Consider the following 25,017-nt stretch of genomic DNA (forward strand, 5'->3'; position numbering starts at 1 on the left):
ACTTTGCACTGGTGCAAGTGCAAAATTGCCTAGTATTTGCACTAGGTCAAAGTTTGCCCTAGTTTTGAAAACACTTGGACATATTAGAAAACGATTGCACCAGTGCAGTTGGCAACGGTATAAACACCAAGGCAAAACTTGCCCTTGGGCAAAAAAGATACATTTTCACTGCATTCTTGCAACAGTGCAAAGTCTGTCCTAGTGCTAATACTGAATGCTTTTAGCACTAGGGCACACTTTGCCCTGCTGAAAAAACGCATTGAAAAATGTATCTTTTTTGCACTAGGGCAATTTTTGCCCTGGTGCTTATACCATAACAAACTGCACTTGCTATGATGAAATAGTTTCCTTATATGGCCGAGTGTTTTTTAAAAACAGGGCAAACTTTGCCCTAGTGCTAATACCGTGCAATTTTGCACTTGCACCGGTGTAAAGTTTCTGTAAACTGGCCCAAGATGTTTTGTTTTAAAATGGGTCAGATGGTGCAATCTAAAACTACATTTTTGAGTGCGATTAGATTTTTTTTTTAAAAACCATAATATCGACTGGCAGTTCTGTGAGTCAAAACATGAACATACCAATAATGTAAGGCCAGGTCAACAGTGTGCAGAAGCATTCTGCAAATTATGCAGGTGCCAATCAGACAATCGTGTAACTGAGTGTAAATATTGATGCACAGTCGACAAATATACATCAGTTTCACATTTCAAACAGTGGGACACGTGGCTGTCCGCTACCACACTTGGCCAAAGTACCAATCCCAAAACAAAAGCCAGTAGAAAAGAAACCAGTCAGTAGAAAAGAAAGCAGTTTCAAACATTGTGCCTGGAGATTAGTCATTGCACGTGCATCGTTGTGCCTATGCTATAAGGGGGCTAATTTAGCAAGCCTTAGCTCCTCAGTGTTTATGTTACTGTTTGACAAGTCATTAACAGGAGTCCTGGAGGAGGGTGGTAGAGATGGAAGGCGGAGCAGGAGTGAAGATAGAGACCCTCCCCATGAAGGGCCCTCTGGCGGAGGGCGTGGCCAGGGCTCCGCCTCTGCCAATCTCGGCCCCGGTGCGAGAGGCCGTTCCTCCTGCGGATCCCTGCCCACTCGAGGCGTGAACTTGCGGCAGTGGGAAGGGAGGGGAGCGGGCGACGCTGTCAACCAGCAGCTGCCCCAAGAGCTCACCCGCAAGGGCAACTAGAGGACGCCCTTCCAGAGTGTCAGCTGCGCACTCTGACCCCCCCCACGGACAAAGTAATTCCAATTTCAATAATATTGGGGCATTTGGGAAACGGAGCAGAGGGGGCGCGGGGGCACTCTTGAAGACGCTGCTGCATGCGTAGGGCACTGCGGGGGCGCCGTGAGGTCCCTGTGGGTGGCAGCAAGATTATAGATGGGGGGGGCGACCAATGTCTAGGCGGCCGTTGGACGCCCGCTGCAGAGGGCTTGGCAGGGAGGTCACCGACTCACCGTTGCTCGCTCATGCCAAGTGGGAGTGGGTGTGTGTATGTGCGCGCGTGTGTCTGTCAGGGCGCTCCAGCAGAGTGTGGCGGGAGGCTGAGTCACGGGAGGGTTGGCTCGCCCCCACGAATAGCAGGCGAGCAGTGGGCGGGGGCTTGTGCAGTACGTGGGGGGGTAATGCCGTTTGTCCGTCTGTCTCCCCGCAGCACGGACCCTTCGGGCACTTACCCGTGTGCAGCGTGGCGCCCACCTCGGCAGCAGACGTTTTCTCAACAAAGCCGCCAGTCCCTTCTCTTAAAATGTCAGGTGAGTAGTTCTTTCCTACAGTGGCTTTTTACTGTATTCCCAATAAACTCTGCTCGCGTAATAATCCACACCAGAGAATGAGTGTGTGGGGACAAGAATATGGTGGATTCGCTGGTCATTTTCGAAATATTCCACAGGCTCAATCTTGCATTTACAGGGATGAGCTGCTCCATAATTGGCTGCCCGAGATTATGGTACAGACCATCTGGAGACACCGTTTGTGGCCTAAACTCCTGAGCGGGCGGATTAAATAATGCGGGGTAAGGTATATGCGTCTGCGCCCATATAGGAATTGCGCAACTCGCGCATGCAGCGTGCGAATACATGACACCGCACTTTTCTTCTGACGCAGCACCGACGGGATGGAACGTTTTGGATCAATCCTAAACGGTGTCGTTGCCCTGGGAAACCACGCAAACGGTTGTTTTGCAGTCTGTTGGGCTACTACAGAAGGAGAGAATGGGGGACACATAATCAATTCAGGCTTGGCCCCACCAGGCCAGGGACTGCCAGGCCGCACCTTTTAGCCACTAGAGCAGGCATGCAGCGCCCTCATTGGGCAACATCAGTGAGGTGTAGTTTGGTGCACCCTTTCAACAAGGGTGACAATTTGCAGCCCTGAGAGATTGATGTCAGGAGTGTTTTGAATGAATCCCGTTCGCAACACAACTAGCATTGCGCCATAGTTTGTCACCCTGCCATGTCATTAGACCAGGGGAAAGACCATGTGCAAATCCGGCTCGGTGCCACGCCAAAAACACAGGCAGCCGGGAGACTGCGTGGCCCCATAACATAGGCAGTCGGGTACTGTTCGCCCCCCACCCCACCCGGCAAGATGCAATACCATCCCGTTGTAGCCCACCTTTATTTATTTATTTGCATTTATAAAGCGCAGCAGTGGCCCTATCGTGGCGCTGTTACAGAGAATTCAACTTGACGAAACAAAAAATAACGGTGGCCAGACCAGCTTTTCTCTTTTGTGGCACAACAAGGCCCCAGTTTTATTCTTTAACATTTCACACTATCACTTCAAACCAAACAATAACATATTTAATAGTTTTTTCTACCCCAGACAATCGGCAGCACCTTTCTGTTTAGTAGTCTTATTCCTTGGCACCCCCTTTTCCTTTTCTCTCTTTCTTTATTTGCAGTCGGCTCTCTTTTTCCTTATCCATTCATTTTCCAGCATACTTAGGTCTCACTCCCCGAACCTCCCAGAGCCCCCCTACTCTGGGCGAAACACATTAGCAGTCGTCGCTGATGGGCTGCAGGGAGTGCCGTTATGCTTTCTGTTTTCCACCAGCCCAAGTTGGACGCTGATGACCAGGAGGGGGGGTTAGGGGGAGGAGCTGCCCTTCCTCTATTTACATGCTGCCCCCCACCGTGCTAGGCTAACAGGAGGCCATTTACTCTTGATTCTCCCTCCACCATCAGATTAGTTTTGGCACTGCTCGATCACCCCCACATGTATGCCTTGGAGGCTCCCCGTTCTGAATGTGCGTTGTGGCGGGCGGTGCACAGTGGGGAGGACTTAACAGTGCTTCTATTGCATTCACTGGTGCCACAACCCCCAGGCTCCACAGTCGCCAGCTCGCAACCTGCTCATCTCTTGGCCTCGCCCATGCCGGTGCGGTCCGTCTGCTGCTCGCTTGTGGCTGTGATCCGCTGATCCCAGACGCCCTCCTCTGTGATACACCAGTCACACCGGGCCGATGGACTGCCCTCAAGGTACACCACCGAAGCAGGGCCGATGGACTGCCCTCAAGGTACACCACCGAAGCAGGGCCGATGGACCTCCCTTAAGGTAATCTCCACAAACCGCCTCAATGAAAATCCTTCTGACAATGATGATCCTGCTGCAGCGGGAGTGAAGGTGCAAAGAGACCGCTCCCCCTGCCCAGGTACTAGATATAGGGGCCATACTTTATGGCCCCACTTCCCTTTCCTGTGCCCCCTTACTGAGGCAACAGGCGGGGGTGTTGAGGGCCTCAGCCCTGATATGCGTTGGCACCTGAAGCGCCTTCGGGGCGTGCCATGTGCTTCCTTGTGCACTCTTCAGCCTCATTGGGTGTACATGGCCTGTAGGTTTGGAACATGAGCACAGTGACACCGGGACGCACATTTAGGTATACCCCTCTGTAATTCCGTGGCATTCTGAAAAACAATGGATGTTTTAAGGGTTGCCCAGACCAGTGCCAGCGGTTATGATTGATACAAATTCTCGCACTCGCCAGTATTGCAACAGTATTTCCAACGACGTCACACGGGTTAGCATAACCCTTCAAGCGACATCATCCTTTTTAGATGGTTTCACATTAAGAACATTTAGTAAAATCGTCTAGGACATTTAAGGTACTGATAGCACTTTAATATTTTCTTTCTCTTGTGTCACGTGTATAGAAGTTCATGTCTTTATTGTTTATGCAAAGTGGTTCTCTTATTATTGCGAGACAAAGGTTTCTGCAGTTTCATGTTTCTTTCGAGAAACGCTCATTTTCTATCAGTTAAAAAAAAAATGGTGCAGCAATTCTGCGCGGACGCTGCCTCCGAGCGCTCGAGCAACGTCACGCAGTGCGTCAGGCATGTCTGGGCCAAAGTTCAGAAGGCCTTTGCCGCCCTGTCCTTGGCTGAGGGAGGACCTGGCCAGTACTGTATGTTGGAAGGTAGCGCCTTATCACTCTGTCACGCTGCCACTTTCGCTTTTTTTACCGGTTGAACTCAGTCAGTGACCTTACTGCATTCCATGCTTTTGCGACATTGTGCAGGCGCCAAACATTTCATCCGTATCTCTTGCCAGCTTCAACCCACTACGCAGCCTTGCTTCATATGCTCGCCTGGTGGCCTAAGAAGAACCGCCAACTGACACGATTAAGATTAATGGCCTGATTCATTCATGGAATTTTTTAGGCTGCACGCTGATTCGCAGAGCGGTGCAAAGTGTATTTATTTTAAAATACTTTATTTAACTCTAGGGTTTTTAAAAGATTTATTTGTGTTTCGTTGGCCATCAGATCCATTGACTGTTTATCTATTTTTCTTTGTCTATCGTTGATAGAATCAGATCCAGAATTTTCACTGTGGCCGTTAGCCAGGTTCTTCATCCACCCCCAATTAGTCTTGACCACCAGACCTCTTCATCAAAGATGTGAGCTGTAGCTAGAACAGGCTTCAGGTACGGTTTTCTGTTCGTTTCGACTCCTGGACATGTTAGGAGGAGGTGCCTCAATGTTTTGACTACAGAAGGGTCTTTACAGAATCTGCATTTGTTTGAGATTGCAATACCACGTATCTTCAGAATTTCATTGGTATGTAACAAGTTGAGGCAAGCTCTTAAAGTACTCCTCATCTTCTGATTAGGATATTTTCCAACAAATGGTTGAAGAACATGAAGTTTGTGATTCGTGGGCGGCAAATGCGAGACCAATTTATATGATGCAGTTTGATCGCAGGTGCTAGCCTAGTCAAATTCATTTAGTTTTTTCTGAATTTTCATAGGGTTCTCACTTAGCTCTTTTTTGGAACACTGAATCAATTTCAGTTTAGTTTCTTGATCTTCATACCATTGGTTTAGGGCCATACATCGGCTTCCCTCGGCCTCGTTGTTTACAGCTTCAAGTAGCTTCGGGCGGTTTTCCAACAAAAGCTTCCTAAACAGCATCATGGTGTTTCTTTCCACTATCGATAATAGTGAGAGCTGGCTCAATTCTCGTCTTAAGACCATTGGCGTGGAACTGGGTAAATTCAGAACTTCCCTCCAGTAGTGGCTTTCTAGTTTAAGCCAGGTTTTTGTGGGTATCCTTGGCATGGCTTCAGCACCATAGAGGAGTGAAGGAACGACCTTAGCTTTGTAATAGTCCACGATGGGAGTTAAAGAGAAGCGACCAAACTTCCTGTCTATTGCTTTTGCCTGTGAGGTTAGGCTCTTTATTTTGGTCAGCAGGTAATTTTTGCATTGCGTTTTCGTGTGGAGAATTATTGATCTTAATGCATAAGTATTTAAACTCGGTGACCTTCTCAATACGTTCGCCCTCTAGGTTCCAGGCAAAGGTGTCGCTTTTTTCTCTCCCCTTTCCAAAGAATAGAATTTTGGTTTTAGACTTGTTGATTTCAAGACAATTTTCTGAGTTGTATTCATCGAAGTTGTTAAACTGACGCTGTAGCCCTATAGCTGTTTGATCAACAAGGATAACATCATCTGCATATAGAATTCTTGATATTTTTATGTTTCCAAGATGTGGCGGAAAAGCTCTGACCTTGTCCTCTGTTTCCTTATAGTCACCTATAAAGCTTAGAAAAAGCGCCGGGGCCAGTGGGAAGTCTTGCTTAACCCTCCTGTTTGTCATGATCTCTTCAGTTACGGACCCTTGATGGTCAAGCTGAACTTGTATTCTAGTGGCCGTATGCAGTGTGATGAGTGGATGTAGTATGGCTGCTCAGTTTCAGTTTGCATTGAAAAAGTACTCTTTGCACCGCTCTAAATGGACGGAGCAAAGAACACTTTTTCAGTGCAAAGTGATTTTGCTCTTAAAAATACACTTTGCACCACTCTGTAAATCAGGGGGCCCGATTCATGGAAATTTTAGCGTGGTGCAAAGTGACTTTGCACTGCAAAAGTACACTTTCCAGTGCATTTGGTGTTTGTTGACTTTGTTGTTTGTTGGCTTTGGTGTCTGTTGGCTAAATGTTCCATGAATCAGGCCTGCATGACCTGATTCACAGAACGTTTTCCTATGGGATTGCACCATTATAAAACACCTCTCTGAATCAGGCCCTAAGTGTCATTTCTGAAAGCCATCCAAAATATATGCTGCAACTTCACTTTCGTTGCAATGTCTATGGTAGTTTTCAAAGTTGATGAATTGTTATGCCTTGCCTTCAAATCCTTAGCTAAACCATCAATGTTAAGGTGGGTTTGAATCATTTACAAAACAGTGTACCTAAAATGTGAGTGGAATAAACCTTTTAGCGATAAGAACCACTGATCGGAGCGCCACCCAGCAGCCATCTCTGGAAGTTCACCTCTAGTTCAGAATCAATGAGCAATGCATTATGGGTATGCAAATTAGCCCAACACATGTCTTGAATATTTGTCAGTTCATGAAAAGGCGTCACATCCTGCATTTTTTAGAACTACTGTAGAGTAAACCTCTCCGTGCAAAGGAAGAAAGACTAACTCCCACCACTATAAAATGCCACCACACAGATTGCGCCAGATCGAAACGTTTTAATGGTTATTTTGTCCATTGGTTGACACGTGTTTCGGCCCTTGGCCTTTTTCAAAACCAGACATTTACCAAAGTTGAGACAAAATAAAGAGTCTTGGAAGTTGCAGAATGTATTCTTATACAGTGGTTCTTTACTGGGTAAAATCCCGGTGCCTGAGTATAACTGAAGAGATCTCCTCGCGGCCGTTTTTGGTAAATGTCCGGTTTTATTGTGGTATTTAATTCAAGAGAGTAGTGGGTATACTCTAAGCCTGCACACAATGTGACAGAGCATTTGCTTTTGAACCTAGTCACACCAAGCTCACTGAATTTCTGTCGCAGCAGGATCCCCCCTCCCCACCCAAATCTACCATAATTAGAATGATTAACTCCCCCATCTACTCTAGCTATTAAGGAGCCTGGCCCGACCAAAACTGCGCAAATCGGCTTGACGCATACACGAACGGTGCCAGCATCAGCACACCTCAAAGCATGAGTCAAGAGCAGAAGAGCTGTAATTGCATAGCAGTTCACGGTGATCAAATCAGACAATGAAAATGGGCCTCATTACGGGTCTGGCGGTAGCCGTGCCTGTAACAAAGGCACGGCTACTAACGGACCCGTGATTTTACCGGCACCCACGAATGGGCAATTAACGGTTCATGCCGAGGTCAGCGGACCCGGTAATTGCCCATTCGCGGGTGACGGCAATAAGGGACTCCCCAACCCCATTCGGGCCCATAGGGCTGAATGGGAATGGGGAGCTCGGATGCACCGGCACCGTTCATACTGGTGCCGGTGCATCCACGAGTTGTATTCACGGGTGCCGCACTGCCCGCCAGGTCGCACCTGGCGGGCAGCGCGAGACCCACGAGCACAACTCATTGGTCATTTCGAGGTTGGAGGTAAGTACCGGTCATTACCGGCATGGAGCAAATACTGTGTCCGTGCTGGTAATAGACTGCTAAAAGCGGCCTATTACGACTTGGCAGGTACGAGCTTTGCGCCATGCCGGTAACGACCTTACCGCCATGCCGGTAAAGGGCAAAAAATCGCGCTTACCGGCATTGCGCGAAGCGTAGATAGCTCCACCGCCATCCAAGCCATCTCTATTAGCGGTGACCGCTATTAGCGGTGACCGCTAATGAGCGGAATCGGAACTAGCGTCATCGCACAGGAACGGGAAAGAGCACGGCGGCCATCTTTAAAAACACAATCCATTGCCATACTCTGTAACCAGGACCCCAACCCCGACCACACCTCTTCCGCACCTGTACTATAACCTGCAGCATCTAAGAATGCCAAAATCTCTAAAAAAGCACAGACCGCCTGCGCAAGTACCGCTTCTCACAGGAGGAGCTAAACATGCTCGCCGAGACGCTGCAGGAACATGCAGAGGTGGTTTTCTCTAACAACGTGTCCCGACCCTCATTGCTGCGCAAGAAGGCCATATGGGCGGAGGTGGCGCAGAAGGTGAGTGCCGTTGGCACCACCCCGCGCACACCAAAAGATGTCCGGAAGCGCTGGGACGACCTGCGCAACATCCTCGCGGTCAACCGGAAACAGAGGATGGCTACCGTTGGTGGTGCGGACTCCCCCATCAAGTTGCAACCATGGGAGGAGACCTGCGCAAGCACTATAGGGATGGAGGCCATAGAAGGAGTGGGTGACATGGAGCGAGGAGCCCCGTCTTCAGCAGATGCAGGTAGGTGTCACAAAACAAACACTCTAAAGTACTAAACAATGATGTCCCCCTGAACTGACAGTGCAATGATGGAAGGCAGGGTCCACCAGACACATTTTTGCAAGACTACCTAGAGGCTTTGCACAGCACCAACTCGTCCACATGCATGATGCACCCCATATATGTCTCTTCCCAGACACATCCCTTCATTACCCACCCAAAAGCCAAGCAACCTGTATGCCAATACCCTAATCTCCTGCCATTCCATAGAGAAACAGCAAACCCAATGCATGCCTGATGCACGTTGACCCATCACTAATGCCCTCCCTCTCTTGCTCCCCCACAGGCACGCAATCAGACACTGATGAGCAGGACACCAGGGAGGATGTCGCAACGCCCCACAAGAAGGCCAGGCGCATGGAGGGACCAGACTGGCCCTCTACATCAAGGGGAAGAGGGCAAGCTGCAGTTTTGCGCAAGGGCAAAACAACCCCAGTACCTCCACCACCAATTTCCATTACTGCCAACACCACAGCACCCACACCAGCCACCAACACCCAGGAGCCAGTGGCTGAAGGCACTGTTTCGGGTGCCAGCAGTATTGTTGGGGAGACAGCTGCCACAGCAGCCGTGTCCGACGATGAGGCTGAAAGTCTCACACAAGGCACAACTGCCGCTACTGCGCCACTGCATTCGCCACAACTCTCACCAACCAGCATTGACAACATCAACAGGCAAGAGCTGTCTCCTGGGGAGTCATGGGCCACCAGTTTCAACCCCGCACAAAGCCTGCCTGTGGAACCAACGATGGCAGTGGCACATCATAGCTCCACCAGTGTCCCAATCAGCCAAGAGGGGGTGAGGGCGATTCAACAGCGGCAGGATGAGCTGGCAGGGCTGTTAACCCAGCATATCACAGAATGGGGACATGCAAGGGATGAGATGAGGGAATGCGCCTCTTCCATCAGATCTGCTATTGAGACAAGCTCCAAAGAAATTTGTAGCGAATTGGCAGTGATGAGGCAGGTACTCTCACAAATGGTGGCAGCAATGCAGGCCATGGCTCCGGCACAGGTGGCCGAACAACCTGCCACATCGTCGAATGCTAGCTCCACGAGGACCAGCCCCGTGCGTAGGTCTGGACGGAACCTGCGCAGGTCGGCCAAGGGTCCACCTGATGCCGGAAGAGGAGAAGGGGTGTAGGCTCTGGCAGGCATCCTGAACTCATGTTGACTTACAGTGCATGCAAGTGCACACCATGTGTGGGGAAGTTTAGGGGGGAGAGGGGAGAGGGTGTGTGGGGGAGTTGAGGAGGGAAGGGGGAGAGGGTGTGTGGGGAAGTTTAGGGGGAAGGGGGAGAGGGTGTGTGGGGGAGTTGAGGGGGGAGGCGGAGAGGGTGTGTGGGGGAGTTGAGGAGGAGGGAGCGAGGGTGTGTGGGGTGGAGGGCTTGTGCACTTTGTTATGTTTATTTAATATACCTGTTGGAAAATCATAATTCACATGTGTGGACATTGCTTATTGTGTATGTGCGCTTTATTGGTGAAAAGTCTACAGTGTACGTGTCCATGACACACCCAGTGCCCTGAGTGCCACCTCCATGTCACACCCCCCATCCATGTGTGCTAGAAACATTGGTTAATCAGAGTCAAGCGCATGTCACGTCCCTCCTGTGCATCGCTGCCTCCCTGAAGTGCAGCACCATCTCCACCCCCCTCGTCCTCATCGTCAGGTTCTGGCAGTTCAGCATCAGGGGGCAGAGGCACATTCTGTCTGATGCACATATTGTGTAGCATGACACATGCCATGACGATCTTGCCCACCTTCTCATGGCCGTACAGGAGTGCCCCACCAGACCTGCTGAGGTAGCGAAACCGTGCCTTCAAGAGGCCAAATGTCTGCTCAATCACCACACGGGTATGTGTATGCGCACGATTGTAGTCCTCCTCGTGCATGTTCTGCGGGTTCCGGATTGGGGTAAGGAGCCACCTCTTCAAGGGATAGCCTGCATCACCTGCATGTGGGCAACAATGTATATGTGTAAGTCATCACATTATATGAACCTGTATCAATGACACATGCATTTATTTCCTGTTTGCTACCACATATCCATGCATGAATAGAGACACACGATGTGACTGCTATGTGTGTACTCCTCCTATGGACAGGTGTGCGTGCCATCGTCTAATGGGCGCAGGGGGGGGTCCTATTCCTTGTGAGTGATCATGCACTGTGTTAGTCCACGCTGGTGCTGGTTGTTCCCATGATCTGGCTGATGTGCAGTCATTTCTATGCTCACATCCTGTCACTGTTGATGGCAGCCTCATGATGCTCTCACTATGCACGACAAATGGTGACATACAGTTTTGGTGTACTTCTGTGTTAGTGTAGTGATGTTTTAATGTATTTGGCCCTCATGTGACTCCTTTGTACGCAGTAATGGAGGACTGTCCTTTCTGTTGATGGTATTTGGTGCTGTGCATTGGCCATACTAATTGCTTGTAGCTGCATTGTGTTGCGAGGGATACAGTCTGATTATGTACAGTGCACATGTTTATGGTTATGGGATGGTTGTAACACTGCATCATTTTCATGGTAGGGCAGCTTACGTCTTGCATTTTGGGGTCAGGTGTCCGGTCGAGTCTGGCCTGCTTTGGGTTATGAGCATGGTCCATTCTCTCAGGCACTCTCAGCCAGGTGAAGTATGCATCTCTCCCCCCCCATCTCGGCTAGTTGAAGTATGCATTCCCCCCCATCTCAGCCAGGTGAAGTATGCATCTCTCCCCCCAATCACCTACCCACATCGCATTTCCATGAGCCTAACATGCAACTCACGAGAAGCCAGGATCTCTGCCCTGCATGTCGCTCTATGTAGCGTGGTATTGTGGAGTTCCGCATGACCATTGAATCATGGGTTGATCGGGGAATCTGGCACAACAATGTGTGATGATCTTGTTTGAGTCACATACCATTTGCACTTTGATGGAGTGGTATAACTTACGGTTGCGGTACACTGCCTCTATGGCATGTGGAACCACCAATTCCACATGGGTGCAGTCGATGGTGCCGGCCTAGTGGAAACTAACTTTGGTGTTGGAGATCTCCTGGGCTGTCCGTGGTAGGTAAATGTGGTCGCCCGTGTACTTCAGGAGGGCATCAAGCACTTGGTTCAGCGTACGTGAGAATAATGGTTGTGATATGCCATGCATATGCCCCACTGTGTGCTGGTAGGTGCCTGTGCCCAGGAAGTGGAGCACAGACACTACCTTCAGTAGGGGTGGCGTGCGTTTTTCTATCAGGCTGACAATGTCATGTATCATGTCCACAATGGTGGTGATGGTGTCCCGGTCCAGACGGTACAGGGTGTGGATCTGCTTAGGGGTTAGGTTGAATGGACTGGCTCTGATGCGAGGGATTGGGGGCTGCCTGCGTGGTACCAATGGCTGCACTGATGGGGCATGCTGGGCCTGCCTCACCCTCCTTCTCCTCCTGCGTCTCCTCTGTTGCAGCCGCCTGTTGTTGTTGTTGCAGCAGTTCCACAGCAATCATGTCCTCCAGCTCTAGCATTGCTAGTAGTATTCTAATCATTTTGGTGTGTGGGCCAGCACAAAAGGAGCACACCCCACCCCTTCCCACACTCAGGCAGTCTATATTGCCTCCACCTGTGCTGATTGTGTGCACCTGTGGCAGTTGGGAACACTGCACATGGCCGTTTACGGGTGGTCCGCGATGCCGGTGTTTGCTCCATGCCGGTAAGGTACTTTTCGGGCTTCAGTAGGCCGTTATTTGCATGTCTGCCTGCCTTGTGATGTTCCCCTGTTTACGCCATGCCGGTATTGCCGGCATGAAGGGTCGCGTGCCCGCGCACCTTCCGCTATTAGCGGCACCGTTCATTACGGTGCCACTAATAGCGGGTTGGCGTGTCATAATCGTGCGGAGCGGTAAGCGATGCCTTTTCCTCCTTACCTCCAACCTCGTAATGACCCCCATTGTATGGCAGTACGGTAGCAACGGTGCCGGTAGCGATACCAGCGCCGTTGTTTCCTTACCGCCATACTTGTAATGAGGACCAATTCATGTGTTGTTATGTAGCTCTTGCCGCAGCAGATCTTTCCCTTCCATAGCATTGTAAATGGTTACCTGGTTACTAAAACCTTATTTTATGGTCAATGGCCAGTTGAAGGATGCAGGGCCGATTTCAATGGCTCAGTATGCATGAAGTCTTTAGGGCTGAGCTTGCTGCCTCCTGAGTTGCAGAGGTATGGCTCAACATGGTCAAGAAAGCGGGAATTCCCTTTTCTGATCCCGGTGGTTAGACTGCTGCCTTAGCGGCCATTTTTCTCTCCCATTTTTTTAATCTACCCTGCTCTAGTGCAATTCTTTTTGGCTGGGGATGTTTCCGTTTATTTATTGTCTGTGTTTTCATGCGTCTGGATTTGCCTGTCAGGGTTTTGGGCTCCTCTTGAATAACCCTTCTCTTCAGCAAGAGGTGCAGTAGCCTAGAGCTCCTTTCCCAAACCTCGGTGTGGTGTTTTGTTACTTGGGTATTGTGAAGTGCCATTCCTCTACAGGTTTGGTATCATGGCGCTGTGTGGCTGTGTGGCTGTGTGGTGCTGCACCACACTGTGTTTACAACGGGCTGTAGTCTCATATAGCATACCTTCACACATAATTACAACACTGCTGAAAGTGGATAGCCAAGGACAGTCTCATAAACAGTTGAAGGTAAGGCTGCAATGGTCCTTACTCGTACAGTTTATTACGGCGCTCATTATTCGTAGGTGAACAAAGCATGTTGTGACGTCGCTACTATTAGCAGCGCGGAAGTGTTTTCTTCCCCTGCAGGAATGAAGTGGACATGTCGTTCTACTTTACAATCAGCCTGAACTGACGAGCAGCTTAAACGACAGAAATGGCAAATAGGGAGACCGCCCCTAAGGCCCAGGCTGGGGTCCAACGCGGTTATTTGACCTCAGACCATTGTATAGCAAACAAATGAATGGTTGAGAAGAATGGGCGCAGTAGAAGAGGTCATTTGCTCGCTGCCTTCCTGGACTTGTCATGATATGATATGAAAGGTTATTTATAACGCGCTTAATACCCAGAGGTTTCTAAGCGCGGACCCGGGGAATCGACCTGCGTTGCTCCATGTCGTTTTGCTTCCAAGGCGAGCACCTTGCCACTGAGCTATCCTCCCGACACAGCCGGGCCCAAGTTGGTCGATGGAAACCAGCGGCAGGTAGAGCTGGGCCTGAGCAGGCCTGCGCTGACAGTTAGGGGGCTTCATACGTTTGGCGGACGAAAAGGCTTGTACTGAAATTCAATGGTGTTGAAAGGCTGTTTTTTGACTCCTCTCCATACAGACGAGTTGTGTTGGTCTGTGCTCGGCAAACCCCTACCAAAAACACCGGGGCAGCATTAATGTCCTTTTTATACTGATAACGCATATAAAAAACAGCTTCTTTGTGAGCAAACAGTGCAATAACAGCCAGCAGAATAACACAGGGATTTATGTACCTTGCCATATGTCCTCCTATCCCTTCCCGTGGACAGCAGTGAAGTAGACAGTAATGCCCAATTCCAGGAAAAATAACAACAATAATCGAACAAAAGGATTCGGAAGTCCGAGGTAATGGCCGCATCGGTGGACTTCTCTGCCTCCCCCTTCTCTTGACATCTGAACTCCTCAAACTGGAGGAACCGTTATAGCAGGGGTGTTGCTAGGTCTGGAAAAGATCCGGGGCTATGCTAATGTCGGGACTCGGGCTAGCTATAGCCTTTAGGTTGTAGTCCCTGAGCTTCTATCCGGGGCTACAACCAAAAGACCCGGGGCTATAGCGCCCTCAGCCCCCCCGAGCAACGCCTCTGCGTTATAGTGCCTGAATTAGGGACCCTGGTAGTCCCGCCTCCTCTCTCATCCAGCCCGCCGTTCTAATATACTCTTTTATTTCTATTTCCATACACTTTTTCAATTCCTCAACACTATAGACCCAATGTGTGGTTCAGTGGCTCCACCCATTTCGTTGCAACATCTCTTTTTGCCAGCACGTTGGCTAGTGCCAGTAGTGTTTGTACGCGTCTAGCTTTCAAGGCCTGCCCGTACACCCACTCCAGCCAGTTTGCGATCGTGTCACTCCTCTGCATCCACTACCTGTGAGGGAAAGGAATAGCACCTCTAACCAACAGCTCTGCATTTCAGGCAAAGCCCTATCATGTGGTAGGCATGGCCAAGCTCTGCCGTACACCTTTGGCACGCGGCGAAGCAGACCTGTCGACCTTACGTAACCTGTCTCTAGAATACTGATCCTGGCGCAGATATTGGAACTGAATTGGCCTCTGCCTGCCAACTGCCAATGATTGCAACCGCCCCCCCCCTTAGCATGTGAAGTGACTCTCGCCGGTCAAGGTCGCGCAGGTTGCCCGTGTCCCGCTCCCATCTTGTTCATCGTGCATGATAGAAGAAATACCTCTGGAAAGAGCCCGAAACCGGGATGCGGTCCAGTCTCCGCTGGATAGACCTTACCCTCAAAGGTGGACTGCTCAGGGACCCCGTCGTGGGCAGGAATCTGCTTCCAGGTTGCATGCCTGAGTTGTACATACTTCTGTGTCTTCTCTGGTTGTTGTGTGCTTGGATATGATGTCGAATAGTGGTTTTATACTTTTTTCGTTTATTATGTGTCCCAATTTGGATATGCCATTCGGGAAAAATGATGGGGGCGTTAACATACAGGATCTGACTGCCCGAATTGACCAGTCACTGTTAGCCTTGTACTCCCAATCACTTATCTCCTGGTGTTTCAGTTTGCAGTGACGAGTAATAGAAAAGGAAGGCTGAGTAATCGTTCCCAAACTGACGTACACAGACAGTGCCAAGTAATATTAGAGCTTTGTGTAACCAAAACAGATGTTTAGTCCCTCAAGAAAGAATTTGGCATATAGTAAGGAGTATTTTGCAGAGTAGAACCGCTTTGATATGATAAATTATTTATAATGTGCTTAATACCCAGAGGTTTCTTAGCGCGGACCCTGGGATCGAACCTGTGTTGCTCCGTGTTGTCTTCGAGCACATTGCCCCTGAGCTATCCTCCTTTGATAGTATGATACGTTTGTAAATGGGTGGTTTTCCATGATACTAATACAGAAGCTAGGTCCAGTGTTCAACATCTCAGGTGAATCGAATCAGCTAAGGCTCCAGGTTTAATTGGAAGAATCTATCCTTGTTCCCTTCTCCTTCCTTTCCTTCACCAAATTCTCTTTGCCTCCAGCCTCCTCGCTGCACCACCACACACTCTCCTTCTCCCTTTCTTCTAACTAGTGGCTACTACACCTTTCCAAGACTTCTGGGTGCTTTCTAGTGCCATGATTGCAACATTACTTCCAGCTGGGGTTTCCCGGCTCAGCATACCTTGTGATTGGGCGACTTGTCGTTCGTTCACAGAGCGGACCGCTATTTTGCCACTCAGTCTACTTTCTCTGTTCTGGGAAGCGCTTGGGTTTGCATACTCATCTGCTTTTTGTGCGCTCCCATTAATTCAGCTCATAGGCTGCCTTGTGGGGAAGCCCAGTGATCGCTTGGCTGTCTTTCTCTGAACCAAATGTTTGTGTCTGCCTTGTTCTACTTGCAGGCCTTGATGAAGTCGCTGATGGTACTCTTGTTCAGAGAATTGCCTAGCATTACGGTGCTGGACTGCCTTTGTGGGTGGGAGCCGACTGATATACAAATGGATATTTCTCATCTGTGAAGGAGGCAGTGATCGAAAACGTGGTTGTAGGCCCTCCTAAGTGGAAGAAAATCCATAGAACAGGATATTTGACCCATGTTTGTTCTCAGTAAAGGAGCTCCCACACTCTTATTTAATTTGTAAAACCCTAAGTAACCTAGGATGATCCAGATGTGAACCCCTTGTTCACTGTGCTTTAGAGAGGCCCGGCTTCACCTCACTGAGGAGGACCAACAAGGCTGAAGAATTATTTTAGGAGGGGCTGACTGAGCATTGTGAATACCGCATTTCTCATCTCTGCTGGCTGTGCCCTTCTTCACTCCACTTTGATAGTAAGGGGGCCTCTGTGGTTACATGACTATGCAGATGCTGGGCCGCCCATTAATTATTGAAACACAATGGACTGGGGAGCCTAAGAGATCCTCAATTTACCACATATGGCGCCTACTTCATGTAGCGGGTGGTAGTCCCTGTGCCCCAAGGATTCCCCCGCCCATGTCCTAGCCCAGGGGCTTGCACCCCTTGGCTCTCCAGATGTTTTGAACTAAAACTTCTGGAAGCCCCGGCCAGCATAGTCAATGGTGAGAGATCATGGGAGTCGAAGACCAAAACATCTGTTGAGCCGCAGGTTGCTGATCTCTGCCTAGCCTAAAACATGTGACTTTCTCCCACTGTTCAAACCAACTGGTAAGGAACACTGAATTGGTTGCCATCAATAGTTTAGATCAAATGATTATAACATGGTAGACTTGCTTAGCGTCTTTACTGGGCAGAGCCCAAGTCTTTCTGAGGTGTAATGCCTACTATCGTTTAGTGAGGCACTCTGGCACACCCTCTGAATCAGTGTCTCTCTGGCGGAAATGGCACAGCAGAAGTGGGGCAGCACACCAACCTAAATATCTCAGAAAACAACACCAGAGACCTCATTAGTTTGGTAGTGCGGTAAAAAAGTGGCAGCCATGGGATAGCCCCCTTTTTACTGCACCGCCAAATGTAGAGTTTCAAAATAGACACTGGCTAAAGACAGTATGGTTTTGCATGGTGGGAAGTTCCTCCACAGAAACACGTTACCGCGGGCAATATTACATAATGCGGTAATATGCCATCCTCAATGGAGTCCAGCGGGATTCCAAAATGGGTAATAAAGAGACCACATGACTCTGAATCATGCAGATTTCTTTGTTACCGCATGTGGTAACTGTAAAAGAGTTTGGCGGTATTATCAGAGGTAATGCCAGCAAACTCTTAATGCGGCCCATACTAGAGAATTAAGAGATGCGTTGCTTTGTTTATTATTCTTAATATTTTATATGCACCATCAGTCTTGGCAGCGTTTTTTGCATTACATTTGTACATGCACCATCAGTCTTGGTACATATACAAATGTCATGCGAAAACGCTGCCAAGACTGATGGTACATGTACAAATGTCATGTGAAAACGCTGCCATCAGTCTTGGCAGTGTTTTCGCATGACATTTGTATATGCACCATAAGTCGCATGTTATTTGTATATGCACCATAAGTCGCATGTTATTTGTACATGCAACATCAGTTTTGCGAGCGTTTTCGCATGACATTTGTATATGCACCATAAGTCGCATGTTATTTGTATATGCACCATCAGTCTTGGGAGCGTTTTCGCATGACTTTTGTATATGCACCATAAGTCGCATGTTATTTGTATATGCACCATAAGCCGCATGTTATTTGTATATGCAACATCAGTCTTGAGAGTGTTTTCGCATGACATTTGTATATGCACCATAAGTCGCATGTTATTTGTATATAGAACATCAGTCTTGGGAGCGTTTTCTCATGACATTTGTATATGCACCATAAGTCGCATGTTATTTGTATATGCAACATCAGTCTTGGGAGCGTTTTCGCATGACATTTGTATATGCACCATAAGTCGGATGTTATTTGTATATGCACCATAAGTCGCATGTTATTTGTATATGCAACTTCAGTCTTGGGAGCGTTTTCGCATGACATTTGTATATGCACCATAAGTCGCATGTTATTTGTATATGCACCATAAATCGCATGTTATTTGTACATGCTCCATCAGTCTTGGGAGCGTTTTCGCATGACATTTGTACATGCACCATCAGTCTTGGGAGCGTTTTCGCATGACATTTGTATATGAACCATAAGTTGCATGTTATTTGTATATGCACCATAAGTCGCATGTTATTTGTATATGCACCATCAGTCTTGGGAGCGTTTTCGCATGACATTTGTATATGCACCATAAGTTGCATGTTATTTTTATATGCACCATCAGTCTTGGGAGCGGTTTCGCATAACATTTGTGTATGCACCATAAGTCGCATGACATTTGTACATGCACCATCAGTCTTGCGAGTGTTTTCACATGACATTTGTATATGAACCATAAGTTGCATGTTATTTGTATATGCACCATAAGTCGCATGTTATTTGTATATGCACCATCAGTCTTGGGAGCGTTTTCGCATGACATTTGTATATGCACCATAAGTCGCATGTTATTTGTATATGCACCATAAGTCTTGGGAGCGTTTTCGCATGACATTTGTATATGCACCATACGTCACATGACATTTGTACATGCACCATCAGTCTTGGGAGCGTTTTTGCATGACATTTGTACATGCACCATCAGTCTTGGGAGCGTTTTCGCATGACATTTGTATATGCACCATAAGTTGCATATTATTTGTATATGCACCATAAGTCGCATGTTATTTGTATATGCACCATCGTTCTTGGGATCGTTTTCGCATGACATTTGTATATGCACCATAAGTCGCATGTTATTTGTATATGCACCATAAGTCTTGGGAGCGTTTTCGCAGTGACATTTGTATATGCACCATAAGTCGCATGTTATATGTATATGCACCATAAGTCGCATGTTATTTGTATATGCACCATAAGTCTTGGGAGTGTTTTCCCATGACATTTGTACATGCACCATCAGTCTTGGCAGCGTTTTCGCATGACATTTGTATATGCACCATAAGTCGCATGTTATTTGTATATGCACCATAAGTCTTGGGAGCGTTTTCCCATGACATTTGTACATGCACCATCAGTCTTGGGAGCGTTTTCGCATGACATTTGTATATGCACCATAAGTCACATGTTATATGTATATGCACCATAATTCGCATGTTATTTGTACATGCACCATCAGTCTTGGCAGCGTTTTCGCATGAAATTTGGTTTTTCACATGACATTTGTATATGCACCATCAGTCGTGGGAGCGTTTTCGCATGATATTTGTATATGCACCATAATTCGCATGACATTTGTACATGCACCATCAGTCTTGGGAGCGTTTTCGCAAGGCATTTTTGCAGAGTATTAAAAAGGGAACAACTGTCTTGCATGGAGCATTCTTCAAAGGAGAGGCACTGTCGGTTGCCTGAGTCCAGAATTGGCATTCGGAGCAGATTTTGATAGTCCACTAAGTAAGTGGCTGGTGAGTGTCACGTGAAGTCACCCACCCACGTGCCCAGTGTTTGGTGGCGGGCCTCACAGCATGGCTATTTGCACGCACAGCTGAGTATCAATAATACAAGTGATACAATCAAAGGCGCGTTCAAATCGTCAGGCTTTACAGTAATTCAACAAATAAAAAAGCATGTCCTAGACAGGCTCCCCGAAAAACATAGACTATGCTGTCCAGCATCATGCCAAACATATGTGTGCATTGAGATATACGGGAGAGAAAGTAATAGGATAATGTAGGGCATGGAGACCAGCTTGAAAATGCAGGAACAGGTGACCCGTGTGTTGTTCTACCGCAGTCTGACATCACAATGTAGGGGGGCGCGGCTGGCGTGACTACTGCCCACCAGTGCCTCCCCCAGATTCCAAGTCCCCTCCCCCGCGCTCCCCGCACCCATGCTAATTCTCGTGTTTCTGGTGCTCCTAGATTGCAGCTGCGTTCCATTACCAGGGCATGCATTTGCCAGGCTTTGGCGCTATGCCACAGCAGGCTTTCTTACGTTTGCTTTCAAGGCTGCGTTAAGCTGCTGGGGAATGTTGTGCGGTTATTCCATTCGGATCTGCGTGTTTTGTTTCCAAATGCATCCTTGATGGGAATGCTAACATTGAAATGGTACTTTTTAACGTACTGTCCATCCTGCCATGGAGTGGAGTCGAAACATGCCAGTAGCTTTTGAATTGTAGATCAAATTGACCTCACGTGTGAGTTGAGGTACAAAAGACAAGCTGCTCTTGCCCAAAGTCGCACAGTTGTTCTCCCCGCCTCCCCATTTCTCTCAATGTGCCAATGCTGTGCTGAAGACATTTTTGACATGTAAACAGGGCCGGCCTTAGCGTCAGCAGCTCCCTGGGCTGGTTAAAAAATAATTGGTGCGCCCCCTCCTCACGCGCCCCTGGTCAACAAGGAGAAGAGGATGGGGGCAGGAGCGCCACATTATTTTTCGAACTCCCCGCTTGGCGCCTGGCAGGGAGTTAATCACTGGAATGGACGTTCATGCTAATGCATGAGCGCCCTATTCCAATGACAACCGCCTCACTCCTACGTCAGAGCGGGAAGGAAAGCAGCAGCACCCTATTGTTATTAAATGCGCCCTGCCGCCGTGGGCGCTTTTAATAACAGTGGGCGCCTGCCGCGCCTTCTCCCACTATGCCAGCTCAAAGACTCCTCGGAGCTGGCGTGGCAGGGGGCTAATGGTGCCCTGGTCGGCACGGCGCCCCGGGCAGACGCCGGCCCTACCCTGCCCTAAGGCCGCCTCTGCATGTAAACATATCTCTCAGCTGCCACTCTTTAGATGAGACATTCCGAACTTGTAAATCAAACATTTCCCACTTTTCACGGTTATTCTTAAAAATCGATTTTGCTCAGTGTGTTTTGAAAGGGGCTTGTTCCACCCATCACTGAACTCCAACACAGACTCTTGCTATCCCAAACAAAGATGGAGGGAGACTGCTTCCGAGTCACACAGTATCAGGAAGTGCAAGTGCTGGTACAAAAGAGAACTCAAATTAGTCTTTCTTCTATACTAATGCTGCTCAGGGCTTTAAGTGGGCTGGGGCTAGCCAGGGCTAAGCCCGGGCAGGCTCAGAAATATCTTTCTGAGGCGTGGCCCTGCTGGGGCTCACTAATGTCCCTTGGCAGCTGTGGCTTCTAGAGGACAAGACTTTTTTCTAAAGCCTAAAGCTCCCACTCATGTGCGAGAGCTTCAGGCTTCAGAAAAAAATGCCCTTTCTCTATAATGGTGGCACCGGCACCTGCAAGATAGCCCTTTAATCAAGAGATACCCGTGGGCCATGGCCACCATTATAGAAGTAAACGTGAGGCTGCTGGAAGCCAAAGCCTTTTTTTCTAAAGCCTGAAGCTCCCGCTCATTTGCAGGAGCTTCAGGCTTTAGGAAAAAAGGACTCCGCTTCCTGCGGCCACATCTTTTCAGCCTAAATAGTGCGGCAGCCCCTTGTCAAATGCCTGGCGAGGGGCAGCACCACCATTAAGACTGAAAACATGCGGCTGCAGCCCCCGCCAGGCATCTCTTTAAGTAATAAATGCAGAGACCAGCACCCTCTCTCCCAGGAGGGAGACAGTTCTGATCTCTTCAAAGGGCTGCCTGGTAGGGATGCCTGCAGCCCATTAAGCTGGAGCTTGTCAAGGGGGGGTGACCTAATGACCCGCCAGGCAACACTGCGCTGTTAGGCCACGCCCCACGGATGAGCTCTGGCTCATTTTCCAATGCCACTTAAGGCACTGGTGCTGCTAGAATCTGTTGGTAGTTATTGCTCTTGCATTCTGCTGATCTGGGATTCCTTATACAGTTGTCCTTGTTCCCTTTTTGCTTGCTCGTCTTGGAGGGCCTCCCCGATCTCCGCCTTCAGCCTGGATCCCTTTACTGCCAGTTTCCTGCCTTCTGGTTCTATTCCCTTTCAGAAGATCCTGTTGCTTTGGAGCTTCCCCTGGACATGACCATTTAAAGTAAAATACTTATTGTATAGCAGCATTAATGATTCTAATGGATCCTTTCTTATTACAATAAATATGACGTCATTAGCAACCATAATCCTGTGATGGTTACAGTTCCGAATCACTTCTCGAGTACATTCTATAGGTCATGTAGGGGGTCTACGGTTGGGGCTGCAGGGAGTCTCCTCCTGCATATATATGCAGCACAATTAACCTGTAAAAAAGAAAACTCAATGAATTCTCCTCCGAGGAAATGTATTCAAGCAAATCACCCTAAACCCTTCAGAATGTAAATATCTCATATCCCACCAGAGGTTCACAGCATAAATATCAGACCTCAATCATTTGCTATCCAATATCCAATTTAATATATACTAACGCGTTGATATCCTTTGGTTTGGGCATTTAACAAATGCTATAAATAAATAAATAAATCAAATAAACCATAACACATGCATCAGCTATCATCCAATGACACTCATCAGCCCTAGAAGCAAGATGTCGATAAAAATGCCCATTTAAAGATAAAGAAAAAACACACACTTACCCATTGGTGATTATTAGAAAGCTTTTCATTCCACCTTAAAATTGCATGATGCATAAAAACCTAGGGTAACTGTTTTGGTTTCTACTCAAGTGGCGCTAGTGCACTGAGTCAAAAAAGTTTCTTTCCATTCACTTTAGTTGTGTATAATAGGTATGGTCCACACAATTCTTTTGTTGTGTTTAGTTAGTGATTTATTGAAGGTAAATTAATTCGAGAGAGTGCTCACACGTGTTTCGACCAACAAACAGGTCTTTATCAAGGCTGCCATAGTTAATCGTTACATTGGTTGTCATATATTTGGAGTACACAACATTTTTGAACGTTACCACATTGAAGGAGCAGTATTCTAGTGGAGTGGTAATTTACAAGAGGCTGTATTCCTGAATGGGCAGCCTAATGTCTTCTCCAAGCAGACTAGTGAATCTAATTCATCAGAATTGTTGACTCCCTTTGTAGCAACCTTTATTTAATTTATTTAATTAATAGTTTTTTTTCTTACGCGCCATATACCATACCTGAGTTTGGTTTCTAAGCATGGATCTGTGATTCGAACCTCTATTGCTCTGTGTGGGCTTGCTTCCAAGACCAGCATGTTGCCCCAGTGCTATCCTCACAACATCATTCTTGATTCAGAATAATTATTTAGTACAATACATATTCTTTATTTTGAATTATACCTAATATATAAAACCAATTTATAAACACCACCAAAGTTCTCTCTTTGGCGTACTGCAAATGTCTATAATACACGTTTGCTTGAATGTCCCATATCTTGTGAGCCTTAAACATGATGTGTAAAAATGTTTTTAAATTTCTCTTCCACATTTTTTCAGAGTTAAATGTATTAGTTTCACTTAATGAATTTGACAATTGTATGCATATTTGCACATGTGAACTTTACACTTTAGTGGGAGATTATCTTTGCACTTTATAATGAACAAATACTTGCCTTCGATGTATGTATTATTACGTTTTAGACATTTGCTGTACACCAAAGAGAGAATTTTAATTGATTTGGTGGTGTTTATAAATTGGTTGTATATAGTATCTATAATTCAAAATAAAGAATATGTATTGTGCTAAATAATTATTCTACACTGATTCTTTGCTTACCTCAGTTGGTGCAGAGCCCTCTAAAATGAAGTCAATTTAAATAATGTCTATGTTCCATGAGGCATCACAATCAGCAGTTTATATAATAGGTTCTTCCCCGATGCCCATGAATGTTAATGTTAAAGGATATTTGTACCGCGCAGTATCACCACCGGAGTGGTCCCCTGGCGCTCTGGCGGTTCTGAAAGAAAAAGCGGGGGTTAGTGGGGATGAGCTGGAGAAGTGCAAGAGAGCAGTGATGTGCTGTTGTCGGCCTCAGCCCGGAATTCTGTCAGCTGGGCTTAGGGTTGTATACTGTCAGAAGACGTTGTGTGCTGTTGTGCTGGTCTATGTGTGTTTTGTTTGTAGTTGCAGTGTGGTGAAGTTTGTGCGAATTTGCTGTGTTGCGGGTTTGTGGTTGTGGTTGGTTAGAATTTGAGAGGTGTATGGAGAGGGTGAAGTTGTTAGTAGGTTGGTTAGTTGCCATTCCTGTCTTGAAGTGAGGCACTAAATTACCGTATTCTAATCGGGTGGGTGTGTGGGAGTCTCCGTGTCTATGTCCAGCTCAGGGTCTGTACAACACTCAAGGTCTATTTACAATATGGCATCCGTTCATATGCATAACCCTTGCCAAGTTGGGCAACCAGCTGCCTGCGTGGCCCCTGTTTGTATGCGGGGCGGGCAGGCGTATGTGCGTTCCTTGCAGTCTAGCCCAGGAAGCATTCCTATTCTAGTAGGAGGGCGGCATCGGTAAAAGTCTTGGTTTCCTCCCTCCATGTGTTGAGGCCTGCTCGGCCTTTATCATCTTATTCGGTTGCTCATTCATGTTACTGCTCCTACCCCCTTTTGTATGTTGCAGTGCTAGCGCTTACACTTATGTCCAGGGGCGGCGTCTGCCTACAATCACAACTCTTTGGTCCATGCCCCTGTTGATATCCACAGCTTAATTAGTGTGGCAAGTGGTAATGTTAACCCAACTTTATACAGGTATGATCTATAGTAGCATTTGTCAAGCAGGTGAAGGTTGTTCGCTGGGAGTTGGCTAAGGATGCCGGATTCTGTCCT

At 47.7% G+C, this 25,017-nt stretch overlaps 1 protein-coding gene across 6 annotated transcripts in view; it reads left to right on the top strand.

The window, feature by feature from the left end:
* Window positions 1-1,079: 1,079 nt before the first annotated feature.
* GYG2 (glycogenin 2) overlaps window positions 1,080-25,017 on the top strand; it is a 358,634-nt gene continuing 334,696 nt past the window's right edge. For 2 of the 6 annotated variants that reach the window (XM_069637042.1, XM_069637043.1), the window contains exons 1-2: window positions 1,089-1,242; window positions 1,656-1,755. In XM_069637042.1, the coding sequence (XP_069493143.1) occupies window positions 1,749-1,755 (7 nt within the window). In that variant the 5' untranslated portion in view covers window positions 1,089-1,242; window positions 1,656-1,748. Of the gene's footprint in view, window positions 1,243-1,655; window positions 1,756-25,017 lie in introns of all 6 variants that reach the window. The other 4 variants (XM_069637039.1, XM_069637038.1, XM_069637040.1 and 1 more) reach the window with 4 other exon arrangements.

Source organism: Ambystoma mexicanum, chromosome 7p, assembly GCF_040938575.1.
Source record: "Ambystoma mexicanum isolate Mex_15411 chromosome 7p, UKY_AmexF1_1, whole genome shotgun sequence".
Classification (NCBI taxonomy): Eukaryota; Metazoa; Chordata; class Amphibia; order Caudata; family Ambystomatidae; genus Ambystoma; species Ambystoma mexicanum.